Source organism: Myiozetetes cayanensis, unplaced genomic scaffold (assembly GCF_022539395.1).
Source record: "Myiozetetes cayanensis isolate MyiCay16 unplaced genomic scaffold, myiCay2020 scf16, whole genome shotgun sequence".
In the NCBI taxonomy this organism is placed as follows: domain Eukaryota; kingdom Metazoa; phylum Chordata; class Aves; order Passeriformes; family Tyrannidae; genus Myiozetetes; species Myiozetetes cayanensis.
Genome location: NW_026087270.1, coordinates 8,257,692 through 8,271,853, shown reverse-complemented (window position 1 = coordinate 8,271,853; position 14,162 = coordinate 8,257,692). Strand labels below are relative to the sequence as shown.

Sequence of the window (14,162 nt, the reverse complement as noted above, 5' to 3'; positions counted from 1 at the left end):
AGCACTTAGCAGGGTCTTCTTTGAAGAACAGGCTTTTGAGTCAAAGCCAGTGTAAAACAGTGCCTGGAATAGCCACACAATGAAGTGTTTTTGGAGGAGTCTGTATTCGCCCTGGGTTCAAAGGACTTTGTTTCAGTGGCATTGCTTCCTGGTTCAGTTAAGCTGTAGCAGCACGTCGTTGACACTTTCGTATCTGTTGCTGCTTTTGCAGCATTTGAGAATTTATGAGGGTTTTTAATACTGGATAGATTGTTAGTTACAGAATATAAACTTTTACAGCATCTTTATGAGACAATGACAACATAACACTGAGATTAGTGGACAAAATTAAACATAACTTATCCAGAAATTGTAGTACTGAATGCTGAATTTTTTTTGTTTCATGGTTAGAGAGAGTTGCTACATCTAGGTCACAAGAAACAAAAGAAAAAATATGCAACATCCTTGCATAACTGTAATATCAATAATGTTGAGAACAGAAATGTTAAAGTGTCTTCTGGAAAACCTGACAAGCATTACTCAAAAGCTATTTGAACATTTGTTTGTTTGCTTTTTAATGCCTTCTTGCAATCACTAAAATTCTACCGCTTCAAATTTACTGTGTTAATAATTTTTTATCCCCCTTCCTTTTAGGAAAATTTGCTTTTATCTATCCTGCCAGCTCATATCTCTATGGAAATGAAGTTGGCAATCATTGAGCGACTGAAGGAAACTAATGATAATAGGCAAATGCATGACAATAATTTCCACAGTCTATATGTAAAAAGGCACCAAAATGTTAGGTAAGTGGGAACTCCAGAAGCAATTGTATTAATATAAGCTGTTGATTCCTAACAGCGCATATGATCCAATGAAATTAAAATTTGGAGGCAGATTTTCAGGCTGAAGTGAGCTTCTCTCCTGTTGTAGGAAGATAATGTGTCTTGGGCTGGTGTGCTGTCTTCTAAATTATGGTGGTCATTCTTGAACCCTTTCTTCTGGAGTTGTTTTCCAAAGAGACAGATGCTTTCTATTAAATGCATTTTAATATTTATGTTGACTGTGAAATTGATGTACTTCCATGTTTCACTTTTCCTGTTTTTTCCTTTTGTTCCTGTCTAGCATTCTTTATGCAGATATTGTAGGATTTACTCGCCTGGCCAGTGATTGCTCTCCTAAGGACCTTGTAGTGATGTTGAATGAACTTTTTGGAAAGTTTGATGAGATTGCAAAGGTAGGTTTACAGTTTGTGCTGCAGAATGAAGGCCACCATTGGAAAAAGAAGTCTTTCTTTCACAACAGGAAGCAGTTGGGTATTAGTGCTTCTGAAATCTGGAAGGGAAAGCTGCTTTGGCTTTAAAGCTAACTAGCAAAATCACATTGAAACAAAATTTAAAAAAAATGGGAAATTTAGCAAGTTGTTCCTGTAACTCCAATTCTTGAGTTTGAAGGTTTATCTGTACTGTTCAGGTCAGTGTCTGATGGTGATAAATGACTGTAATAGGGCTGTAGGAGATACAATCTCTGTTGAGCAGCTTTGCAGTGTTCAGCTTGAGGGATTGTGTATTAACTCCACAAATGCAGAACTCTCAGACACATTTCAATTTGTCAATTCAGAGACAACAGACAAAGAATTCTTTAGCTCAGGAGTTTTAATTACTAACTGATACTTCCAGAAAAGTGTAAGAATGGGAAGTAGTTTAAAATGGTCCCTACTAAGACATACCCTCAATACTTACCCTTCAGGCTGGTAGTAGCTCTTATCACTTCCAGGTGCTTGTTGAGATTAATTTCTTTGCAGCTGTAATCACAAACTCAGTTTTTGTGCATAATTTACAAATTTGCCTGATGATTTTTATTATTCTCTAAAACTAACCCCAATCCAATATATATGTTCTGTCATATTGATTGATTTTTTTCTGTCGGTCTTATGATGCAGTTATGGCTTTAAGAAAACTAATGCTGCATTTTATTGCATTCTATGTGACTTAAAAAAAAAAACAAACACACAAAACCAACCAACAAAACCAACCCAGATTCTGGTTTTATAAATTTAGCATTGGTAAAGCATTAGTCAAGACTGATGACTACCTATCAAATCTTCCCATTGTTTTGGTTTGATTTCATAATTGGTTATATCTGGATATACTGAATGAAAATTAGAAAATTAGTAGACTTGGAGAACCTTGGGTTTGTGAAATTCTAAAAATCATTCAGAAAAAGTGAGAACTCTAAAATTATCAATATAGCAGAGAAGTGAAATTAATTTAACCTTAGCGGATTTCATTTAATAAATTCTTAAATATACCACCGATTAAAACCTCTCTTAAATCCTAGTTACCCTTTTTGACTAAATGACATTGCTAATATTTGCATTTACATGAATTCAGTTGCTGTTAAGTCTTCAACTACTAACAAAAAAAGAGAGTCATGCTAGCTGTATTGCAATTGTACTGTTCCAAAGCAGCTACTGAGACAGAATAAGTCATACCATCTTAGCTGCCAAATGCCAAGTTGATTCTAATGCCAAAGTAGAAGCTGAAGTTAGAAATTTGGTCATTTTTTTGAACTGTTTCTCAGATACTAAGATGGAAAATATTCTAAATTTTGCATGATATGTTTTAATTTCTCACTCCTGTCTGCAATTTGCCCTGTCTTTCATGAGTCAAAGTCTTTTGGATTTAGTGAGTCAAGGCCTTTTGCAACTCTGTGGCTGAGCTGTGAGAAGACATTTCTGCTTTTTGTGCTATTTTTGTTCTGCCAGGAAGTATTCTGTCATCTTTTCCGTAATGTGCAAATGTCGTGGGCTCCAATTTACCTAATAAAAATGGATGGCTAAGCTGGACACTGAGCTGGATGCTGAAGTCCAACAGCTCTAATCTAGGGCTGGGTTTCCCTGCTGATCCGTGTAAACTTGTCACTTGTAGCAACGCTCAGAACCTACTGGGATGGCTTTAGATGGTGGAGAATGATGGATGTTCCCTTAAGGCTCTGACTGATGAGAGAGAACAGCTCAGTTTGATAAATTGTTACAAATTTCAGCAGATTTTGGAGTTGATTTAGGAACTGCTGGAGTGTTCCCACAGCAGGTTGGGTTGGACAGCTGGAGGTATTGGCTGGCCCAAATTAAGCCATCTCTACTCATCAGTCAAACATTAAACAGCCTTGCAGAATTAGCCCTGGCTTGCTTGAAATCTTTACAGCTACAATCTTTCAGTAAAGTGTTAACAAAAAGACAGTATGAGAAGCTTTTTGCTCTTCCCCTTTCCTCTCTCCTGGCAGTCATTGACAGCCGTATCCTCTGTTGTACAACTAGGAAAAAAAAATTTTTGCGACCATATATCATGGGGGTTTTTTATTAGCAATAGCAAACCATAGGGTGCCAGCTTCCTCTTGAGCCATATTTGAAACAAAAAAATAACCCCATTTTGCTTTTGTACAGCTACTAGGTTGAGCATTGTGATACTTAAGCTTTCCCTCAATGCAGGTTTTATGATACTGCACACTCTTACTTATGAGGCTGCCATGCAAAAATTGAGGAAAAGGTGAACAAGCTGCCCATAATTCAAGTGCTAATAACAATGAAGATTAAAAGATAGATAAGTAGGTTTGATCCTTTGGATGGTAAATTCTGTGAGTTTTATTTTCTTTTATAGTTTTTCAATTGTACGCAGTTCCAAGAAAAAAGTGAGAAATTAGTAAGATGATTTTATTTCAGAAATTCTTGAAGTGATTATTTCTGTTGCTCTCCAGTGAGCAACGTTTAGGCATTCAGATGTGGGGAAAAAGAAGTAAGTTTTGCTTCAGCAAGGATTGAACAAAGCCTTGCTTTCTGAAACCACTGGCTTTGGTGCTGTTAGCCTACTTGCAGTTCACTTTTTCCTGCTAAAAATTTTCACTGTAATTTCACAGGAGAATGAATGCATGAGAATAAAAATCCTGGGAGACTGTTACTACTGTGTCTCAGGCCTACCTGTGTCCTTACCAGTTCATGCCAGGAACTGCGTTAAAATGGGACTCGACATTTGTGAAGCAATCAAGTAAGTATTGCACAGAAGATTTTTTTAATGTGTCAAGATTATGAAGATATATAATTAGAGTAATTCTTAGTTTTCTTGTCAACATTCAAAGTGTTGTTATTAGCTATAGTTGGGTAATTAGGAATTAGGTCATAAGTGTGTCTCGTCTTTGCATTATGTGTATAAGCCTTAGCACATCTCCAGTAGAAGGGAAGAAAATGAAAAGTGTGTCTCCTGCTCTAATATCCTCATCCCTCCACAGGAAGGTGAGAGAAGCCACAGGAGTAGACATCAACATGAGGGTTGGAATTCACTCTGGGAACGTGCTGTGCGGGGTGATCGGCCTGCGGAAGTGGCAGTACGACGTCTGGTCGCACGACGTGTCCTTGGCCAACCGCATGGAATCTGCCGGTGTCCCAGGGTGAGGATCTTCCCTCTTGGAGCTGATTCACTCTGTCATGGGCCTGGAATTTGTAACTGTGCCATGACACAAATCCGCATAATGGGATGATGAAAATAGGACAAATGTGTACTTAACAGAGCTGTAAAATGTTAGTCTTTTCTGATTGTGTTTTCAATGAACTATAAAATTCTATTCTTAGGCAAGTGACTGCTTCTTGACCTTCCCTTCATTGGAGGAGCGTGTGTGTCTTAGCAGTGCATTATGTTGACTCAGTTAATCCATGTTTAGCTAAAGAATAGATGTGCTACTTGGGTCAACAAGGCCAAGCTGCTTATTTACCCAGTGTTTCTGTTAATGTATTGATCAGCCCTACTTGAATTATATCAGCTCTGCACTCACCACCCCCACCCTCCAAACCCCACAAACAGCTCAGAAATTAAAATACAGCCTGGTCTGGAGTATCCAAGCCAGGAGAGTCTGGAGCTGCTGGTTGTTGCATATTCTCCCTGTGTGGCATCTACCATGGGCAGAACAGGAAGAGAAGTTGAGGGGTCTTGAGTGGAAGAGACAAAGCAGAATAGTAACGTAACTTGCCATGTGCTGCTCAGCAGTGTAAGAACTGGGTCTGAGGCTGATATTTTTGCAGGCCTTTTTAAGATACTCATTGAAAAGGAGAAATATAATTGATTTTTAAAAGCAATAGCCTCTTGAATTTTCCTCATTTAGGAAAGTATGCTTTTTTTCTATTTTCTAAGTTGAGTTTAGGGAATAGAATAAAAAGATCATTATAAGACTTTTCCTTTTTCCATTCCCAAATGAGACCCTAATTTTTCTAGTTTCTTGGTAGTTTATGCAAATTAGTAATTTTTATTTGAATGGCATTCATGTGGATATATGTTTAAGCACTAAAGTATCGGTTTCTTTTGGAAAGAGATTCACACTAGTGACATTACAAGATTGTTTATTATTTCTGCACCTCAGACAGCTTTTAGGTATATGCTTGTACCCTAAAAATTAATTCCTGTCAAGTGATAAGGGGATATGAATATCAAATTATTTTCTTACATTGAGGACTGAAACAGAAAGAAAACTAGTTGGAGCTTGGTTAACAACTGCAATACCAGTAGGGTTGTATCTTTTAGTGTGTTGATTAAGGAAGAATACAGAGTTGTAAAGTTTCTTTTGTTGGTAAAGCAAACAACATGAGTGGCACGAAAACATACTTTCTTAGTAGGACCATTGCCTAGTCTTCACAACTTGGATTATTTCCTTATGGCCTTCATGTTTATATTTGATAAGCTGGTAAAGAATTAAGCTGGTTTAGGTTGTCATGCTGATTCAGAAATATTACACTTAATGCTTTCTATATCCTTGTCTAGCACTCGCTTATCTTGTGTTTCAAAACTTGCCAGAGGAAACACCTTCTGGTTTTGGAAGACTGAGCCTGACAGGGAGTAAGGCTTCTTATTCACAATGTAAATGTTATCTCTGTTTCCTGCTTTGCAGATAAATGATATCTCAGGGATTCTCTATTCCAATGTTAAGTAGCCCTGCTCCTTTGGAAGCAGAAGTTTTGTCATTACGAGCCAGTTGGAGCTTTTATTTAAAATAGGAAGTATATGTATTCTGAGTTTCTGTAAATGAATTCTAAAGGCTTTTGAAAGGATATAGCAAAACGTCTAGCTTTTTGAATATTTTCTTTCAAGTGGCAGAGTATCCTTTTTCACCCTATTTCTGATTTTAAAAATTATTTGCATTCATAACAATATAATGCACTACTAAAGCAGAAAGGAGCAGCATCAAACCAAAACTAAAAATTCATTTATGACCAATTCTCTCTACCGTGTATGTGCCTGAAAGATCAGGATATGTTATTCTCAGGCCTGTCAGCATAGGAAACTGGGTGCAGTGTGCTGGGTGCTGTGTCCCAGCATGGCAAGTGCAGCAGTGCATGTCACAGCTTGCCTGCGAGAGGCAGCTTTAGTGAGAGCAGCTTTTGGTTACGTGCTCATCCTGGAATCCAGTAAGCAATCAGTAACTGCTGAGAAATCACTGGCATATAATTGGGAATAAAGTTTGCAGTGAGATTGGAAATGTCGTATGACAGTGTGTGCTTTGAGGAAGAGGGGAGAGGAAACTTGGTAAAATGGAGAAGGCGGGGAGTGAGCAAAGGTTGAGTTGAGATGAGTGGAAAAGCACAGAAACTTGCTGCACTGTGTGGCTGTGTTTTGAGGCACAGGTAATACAGACATCACCCAGAATGCCCCAGTCTCTGTGGAAGAAAATGATGCTTTAAACAGTAAAATTTCAGATTTGAATGTTCACCTTGACTGCAAAACTGTGTAATCAAGCTAACATTTTTTTTGAGAGAGATTTTTGATTATCAGTATACAAATAAAAGCATCCATCGTCTGTATTACAAAACTCTTACCTTTTGGCTTGAAGAGTATTGAAGAATTTTTTTTCTTCCTTGTTAGAAGCCACAGCCAGTAATCTTCAGGTCTTGGATAAATAATCATGCAAACCTACCTACAGTATTAAGAAGTAAAGGTGGATGGGGCGGTGATTCCCTTACTTTCTGTAGTTAGGTAGGAGTGCTGTACACTGTCAGCTTCCACTCTGGAGATGTTGTATTCCCAGTCCTGAGCTAATGGATTCAACCTCTGTGCCAAAGAAAAGTGAGAAAAGCATGAGAAGATAAACAATGAGAAAGCAGAACATAAGAAATTATATTTTATGAACACATTCAAGTCTCTTGATGAGAAATTATGTGGAAAGATGTTACTCATAATTTATGTGAAAAGACGTGATATGGGATACTGAGGAAATAATATTTAAGAGAAAGTGTGAATGGGTACAGAACAATATTCAGCTGTTCCCCTTAGAAGCGTGTTGGTGGTGTTGCTGTGTCGTGCTCTCCTCAGATTGTTTTAGTCAGAAAAGACAGACTTCCAGAATTCTCCTCCTAGTTAACAAAAACCGTTTTCCAGCTTTTTTTCCTCCCACAGACTTTGCAACTGTCTCTTCCCCTTCTCTTGTATTTCTAGCACAAGACAGTTCTCGCCTGTGTTTTGTTCATGAGTTTCCCCTGCAGCTCTCACCATCTGAAACAAGCTGCCTGTGAGTCTCTGTGTCTTGTCAGTCATCAGATCTCCTTTGATCACATTTCTTCTTCTTTCTTGTATGTCTCTGCTTATTTCAATTTAATTTTATACTGATACTGTCTCATTATGGGAAGCGTTTTTCAGCATGCTTGCTATGAAAGATGTGCAATGAAGAACTGCAGTAAAGGACTGTAAATAGAATTTTAAGTACTGGTAGGATTTTGCAGTGGGCTGCCAAAGCAGAAGATGGCTGAAAAGCAGAAATGTCAGCAGTGGCCATTGAAATGTAAATGAAATGCTTAATGTGACCTTTCTGTGAGTGTTTGGGTCTCTTGTTCTTTCTCCCTTTCTCAGCCGTGTGCACATCACTGAAGCAACCTTAAATCACCTAGGCAAAGCTTATGAAGTAGAAGAAGGGAATGGACACCTGAGGGATCCTTACCTTGAATCCATGAATATCAAAACTTACTTAGTAGTTGATCCAAGGGTATGTGTATGTTTTTAAACACATGTATTTATTCAAATATATACATATATTTAAAATACATAGTTTTCTGTGGTGCATGCAACTTTTTCATTTGGGAACAGAATTAAAACATCCTGTGAGTCACCTGAGTAGGTTGGATTTGGGAGTTCAGATCTGAAAGCATGTCCTGCTGTTTTATGACATGTCTGTTAGCTTGAAGGTAATAAGTGTTATGCTGAAACCCCTTATGTGGTCGGTTTAGAATAGAAACACATATTTGGCTATGTATTTGCCTGAAATGTATCTCTCACAAATCCAGGTCAAAGGTGGGATGAAGTAATGAAAGAATACCTGTACTGTGTGGCCATTTTCAGATAAAATATTCCCTGTAAAATGGATTCTGATATCTTCCTCCCTAACTTTAAATTAAGTTCACCTTCTTTTCAGGGGGTGAAGTTAGCAACTGTTGGTTGCTCCTTTAGAGCCTGGTAACTGCAAACACCTGGAGTACTGCTATTTTGAATCAGCTTGTGGTTGATGAGTAAAGTATTTCAAATGAAAAAAGAATGCAAATGACAAACTTCTTCCAGTACAGAGCCACCTTAAATTAGAAAGAACTGCATTTTTCAGCAGTCCAACCCCCCCTTCATGTACAGAGCACATACTCTCAGAACGGAGTTCTAAGTCTGTTAAAATCTACCCACTTGAAGATGCTTGTGAAATGTTAGAGAATAACAAGTCACTGATGTATCAGTTTATTCTGTAGTTTCAGCTTCCCTGTAGCCCTGTGAGGGTATTGCTCTATATCCCTTCTATACTGCCTGACTCAGCACCCATGTCATAGGGATATAATCTAATGTGGAGTCTGTAATTTGTGGGATCTTCTCCTAACTACTGTTTTGATACACCCTTGCTGAGGAATCTGGAATCTTTTTCCCCTGGTGTTGTGCTGACTGCAAGGAAACTTTATCTATCCATAAGATCCTGCGATCTCTTGCGTCATCCTCAATAAACCTGGAAGTTTGACTGCTGCAGTGTTGCAAGTAAAGGCTTGTAAAGGCAGCTGAAGCAAACCCATTGTGTGCACTGTGATTTGGTTTAGCTTGCATTAATTAAATGAGATAAAGGAATTGAGGTTGGCTGGCACATTGCTGATGTGTTTAGAGTCCTACTAAATAGTGAGATTGTATAGTCTTAAACTACTCTGTTTTCTAAATGAGTGTGTTTTCGTTTTCCCTATTAGTCCAAACAATGCATATCAAATAATCACCTCCCTAAAACAAGAGTTAACGATGGGCTGAAGATGAGAGCATCTGTTCGGATGACACGTTATTTGGAGTCCTGGGGAGCAGCCAGGCCCTTTGCCCACCTGAACCACAGGGAGAGTGTGAGCAGTGACTCTTCAAGTTCACAAGGAAGGCAAAGAAAGGTGAGGCCTCAAGTAGCGATTGTCAACCTACAATTGCAAACTGCTCCTGCTGTCTGTGATGGGAAACTCAGAATCTGACATGATTTTTGTGGTTGAATGTCTACTGTTACTCTTGGTGTTAAATGTGTACACCGAACTGAGAAGGTGTCTGGGCATCGTCTCCTTCTGTCAGAACGTAACAATATTCAGACTCTGCCAATCTCTAGCATGATACAATCCTAGTAAACCTTACTTTCCTTATTTTATTTAGGAAATACCTTTGTGTTCCACTGGGCGCCAGAAAACAACTGAGAGGTTTGTCAGGGACCTTCTTTGTTTTTTAAATACGTGCTCCTGTTCTCCTACTGCGGTTCGGTGTGCTGCAAGCATGTGATCTTTTGGTTGATTAATCACTGCATGTGTGGTATTTCTGCCTTAGAAAGGTTAAGCTCAATCTTTGGCCTTTAAAAGTTCTCTTAGTTCATGGTTGTTGTTGTTAGCAGACTGTAAAAGGAGTTTCCCCCTCCTTGCTTTACCAGTCCCTCAGTCACTGAGGTTCCATTTTGCTCCATGGGCTGCAGAAGGATGGGAGGGAGTTGGGAAGGGAGAGCCCTAAGGAGCAGTGAAAAACAGACCAAACCAGCTCATATAGTGTATAGATGAGTATATTGTCCCTACTTCTGCTACCTCAGCTTTTAATTACTCACAGATGCCAGATTTGTTTGTAATATTATAGCACAAAATAAACACAGCTTAACATAGTATTATCAGTAAATATACAAATCCTACAAGTAAATATATATTTTCCAAGATGTGATTTTGCTTAGTATTATTTATGTATACCATTATAGTGTAATAAAGAATTGACATTATATGTGTAAACGCTTACAATGGTACCTGTAGCACTGAGTTAATTAAGGAGCTGATTTTCACTTGTGAATCATTCTCTCGGTTTATCAAAATATTGTATTGAAAAATGCACGTTTTGATTAATTGGAGAAGTGCCTAGTAAAGTGCCCCTGGCTGTATTTGCTTGTCAGTTTGGAGCATTCTTATTTAATTTTTCCCTGGAAGCTTACCCCACTGGTGTGCTGAGAAAGTTTGCTCTGTAGCTGCGAGTTGTTTTTTAACAGCATTGGTGACACAGACTTTGTTTTGTTCTCAGAAATTCATCTCAAAAGGGAAGGATGGAGGAAGATATTTATGATGAAATGATGTCAACCATTGAGGGCCTCAGTTCAACTAAGTATGAAGTATTTTATTTTTTTCTTAAACTTTTTTTTGAGGTTAACCTACACTTCAATTTAAGCCTAGGTATAAAATATACTTGTTGAAAATGAAATGTTACCAGGATTTTTTGTCTTGCTTGGTTTTTATTGTCTTTGTTTTTTACTTAGTTTCTTTTTGATTTTAATGTGAATATGAGAGTATTACTGCTTTATAACAGCAAGAAGCCAGTGGTTTTTCTAGCTGTTCAGTGTGGTGTAGCACTATGAAATAGCAAAATCATTGCTCTGTTTCCTATGACTGTTCCAAAGTAATGAGCTGAACTGCAGTGTAGGATGGGATAGAAAGTTAATGTTTGTCTTCTCCTTATTAAAATAAGAAGTGCCAGGAAATGGGGTGGTTGTCCTGAAAAAAAACTATATATAAAGTCAAAACACAGTTTTGGGCATAGTAATAAAGTTGTTCTAGTGTCTGGTTCACTGAAGGCAAATTGTCTGTTAGTTGCAGGTGGTGCATTTGACAGGAAATTTGCATTTAAAAGCAGACAAACACTGGGAATGGTGGTGGGGTTTTTTGTTTTGTTTTAATTTAAAATACAGTATTTAAATTCCTGTCAAATGTAAAACATTGAATTTGAGAAGAAAAAACTCTTCATCTAAAGTCAATCAAGTCTGTACCTCAGCTGTTCCTCATAGAGGCCTGATATTATTTAGGGGAAGTTTTTGGAGGCTGTGAACCATCTCTAGCATCTGCTATTACACTTTCCTATTTGTAAACCTTAGGGAAGGTTTGGAGTTACATTTTTCACGTAGCTGGCAGATGATGCTGTGTGTGAGTGCTCTGGACCTGCCTGTCAGCTCCATAAAAACATAACCGCTCACATGTTCCACTGTGAAACACAAGAACCTTGCAGAATGTCAAATGTGTGCAGGAGAGTGGCACTCCCACCCTGTGCACTGGAGTCTCAACCACAGTGATGCTTTTGCGTTGTGTCCTTGGCCTGTGCTCCCTGTAACACATCCCTGTCTCTCTGGATGCAGTCCCTGGTGTGGCAGATCCGATGACTTCTGTGGATTTTCACTGATTTTTGCAGAACCTGGTCTTGAAAAAGAGGTTGGTAAGAGCAAAATAATCCTTTTTGGTCTTTGATTTGCGCTTCAGAGCAGCATAAGAGTAGGCTGGAAACTGTTTTCCTTCTGCAGCTGGGTTCTGGAGGTGACGGCACATCCGAAGAGGTTTTTGGTGACTAGTAGAAAGCAGATTGCTGGGTCATTTGAGCTGGTCATTCATCCTTGAGAATGTGAATTCTATAGATTAATGGATATTGTCTCTAATCTGTGATTAAATTCTTGCCACAAGGGTGTTAGTGGGGGCTTGGCAATTTTACTATATAAACTAGTTCTCTCAATAATAATGAGATTTAAAGAAGAAAAAATAAAAAGGATTTTGCATCCATAAGGAAAATACTTTGTTTTCTGTGGTTGTTTGCTGTAGATAATAATGCTGGTATTTGTCAGGTACAGTGTGTTTTTCTGTTTGAATAACTCCTCTTTAATTTACTGTACTGTGGTGTACTGTACTGCTGTCACTGGTGTGGGTGTGCATGTACACTTTAGATTTACTTCTGTATATGTCCTCTTCTGATAAGAATTTTGACTATGGATGTCTGTGAAGTGATTTGCACACTTGCTCAATTTCCCTTTAGCTGGAAATTATCCTTTGGTCTGGGATGTTTTTCTTGACAGGTTTTCAAGTGCTTTTTTTTTCTTTCTTTTTCTTTTTTTTTTTTTTTTGGTGGTTTTCCTTTGTTCTCTTTTAATTCTATGTATATTAACAGTACAGTATGAACTTATATATGTGTGTCATCACAAAAATGTAATAGAATTGAAAAAGCCCCACCCTGGAATTATCCTGAACATTTATTTATCCTAATCTGTGTTTCAGTATCGCACCATTCCTATCCTAAAACTGAAGAGTTACTTCGCATGTGCCAGTTTTGTGTTCCTCTGTATATTTGTGATACAGATGTTTATCATGCCAAAGTAAGTGATGGTATTTTAATTATTTATAGTTCAAATTAACCAATAGCTAAAGTGAAACTGGTGTGCATGGAACTTTTCAGAGTTCCTGAGGGTTTATGTGCAAGAAACATAAACCTCTCAGGATTAATTTACCCTGTGATAAAGGAGTGCATTCATGTTGTTGGCATAAGAGCCTTGATATCAATCTGAAAATAATACAGAAATATTTCTTTAATATTTAGTTTGCTAAGTACACACAGGGAGCTGGTCAGTTAAGTGAGAAATACTATTTTATAAGAATAGTTGGCTGTAAGCACACTGAACAGTTGGAAAATGGGACTTAACTGGCTACAATGTGCTCAGTGCTCCTCTTGTCTTTAGAGCTACAAGGAGGGAACTTTGAGCTTCTTCTCATACTCCTGAGAAAGCAGATTCTTGATGATCCTGAAATTTATGGCATGTTTGTTTCTCGTGGCTGCTGCAGTGGAGTTTGCATGTGGTTTATGCACAGGGCAGCACTTGGGGACATCAGGGGTAGAATCCCTTAAGGTGGTGATTGTGCAAGAATAACCTGTGTGAGGTTTTGACCATCTAATGCTATTAGAAGAAGAATTATATTTAAACTTATTTTGTTTAATGCTTTCTTCTAGAACTGCAAAGCTGGGAATTTCCTTTGGAATTGTTGCAGTCATCATTGTGCTTATTTTATTTCTGTGCTTTGCTGAGAAATGTATGGTAAGTTTTGGTTTTAAAAAGCTTCCTGTTTTCAAAGTGGATGGATACAATTGAGCTACTTGGTCTATCTTTTAGGATGATGAATTAAGGTGTTAATTTCAATAGGAGTTACAGGAATCTTGCACCTCAGGTTACCAGAAGATTCCATTACCTGAGATACATTTTCATGTCTGACAATTTGCACTGTGATTTGGAATTATTTGGGTGCCAGAATAGATGGGTAAGAGGGAGGAGGTAGAGTTGTGTTTTGAAAAAAATTGGTTTTATGTTTGTCATTGATAGTAATTTTGCTTGTAAATACTGATATTTTCTATACTGGAAACAGTGTTAAAATCAAAATAAGTTTGAATGCAAGATTAGTTTTCATAATAATTTATAAAGTGTCATGAAAAGTACAAACATATGAATAATTTATTGGCAACAATTTCAGAGCTGTTAGAATTCCAAGTTCACCATTACATCAATTAGGACACTTTGCATTTGTAGCTACTTTTTCTCTGCATTATTGAATATAGGCCATTACTGTTTAAAAATAAATATTGAAACACAGCCCGTAGTGACACAGAGTTCAACAGCACAAAGTAAAAAGTCCTTCTACAGTTCAAGAGGGAAGGGATTTTAGAGAGTTCCTTACACTCATCACATCTGTGCTGTGCTAGATCGAGGGTGGGAGGGAATTCTGAAGTTCTGCTGAGAACGTGGCTCTCCCATCATGTCACACCATCCTGCTGGGGTGATGGAGGTCTCCCAGGAAAACTGCCATGGAAAAAAATGGTCTCTTAGAGAGTGAGGCTCAACTT

General features: G+C 38.0%; 1 protein-coding gene across 4 annotated transcripts in view; it reads left to right on the top strand.

The window, feature by feature from the left end:
• Positions 1 to 14,162, top strand: part of ADCY7 (adenylate cyclase 7) — a 59,275-nt gene that overhangs the window by 33,191 nt on the left and 11,922 nt on the right. For all 4 annotated transcript variants that reach the window (XM_050311224.1, XM_050311221.1, XM_050311222.1 and 1 more), the window contains exons 8-18: positions 634 to 782; positions 1,102 to 1,213; positions 3,892 to 4,019; positions 4,261 to 4,419; positions 7,860 to 7,992; positions 9,215 to 9,400; positions 9,651 to 9,694; positions 10,545 to 10,625; positions 11,647 to 11,719; positions 12,551 to 12,648; positions 13,278 to 13,362. In XM_050311224.1, coding sequence (XP_050167181.1) covers positions 634 to 782; positions 1,102 to 1,213; positions 3,892 to 4,019; positions 4,261 to 4,419; positions 7,860 to 7,992; positions 9,215 to 9,400; positions 9,651 to 9,694; positions 10,545 to 10,625; positions 11,647 to 11,719; positions 12,551 to 12,648; positions 13,278 to 13,362 — 1,248 coding nt within the window. The remainder of the gene's footprint in view (positions 1 to 633; positions 783 to 1,101; positions 1,214 to 3,891; positions 4,020 to 4,260; positions 4,420 to 7,859; positions 7,993 to 9,214; positions 9,401 to 9,650; positions 9,695 to 10,544; positions 10,626 to 11,646; positions 11,720 to 12,550; positions 12,649 to 13,277; positions 13,363 to 14,162) is intronic.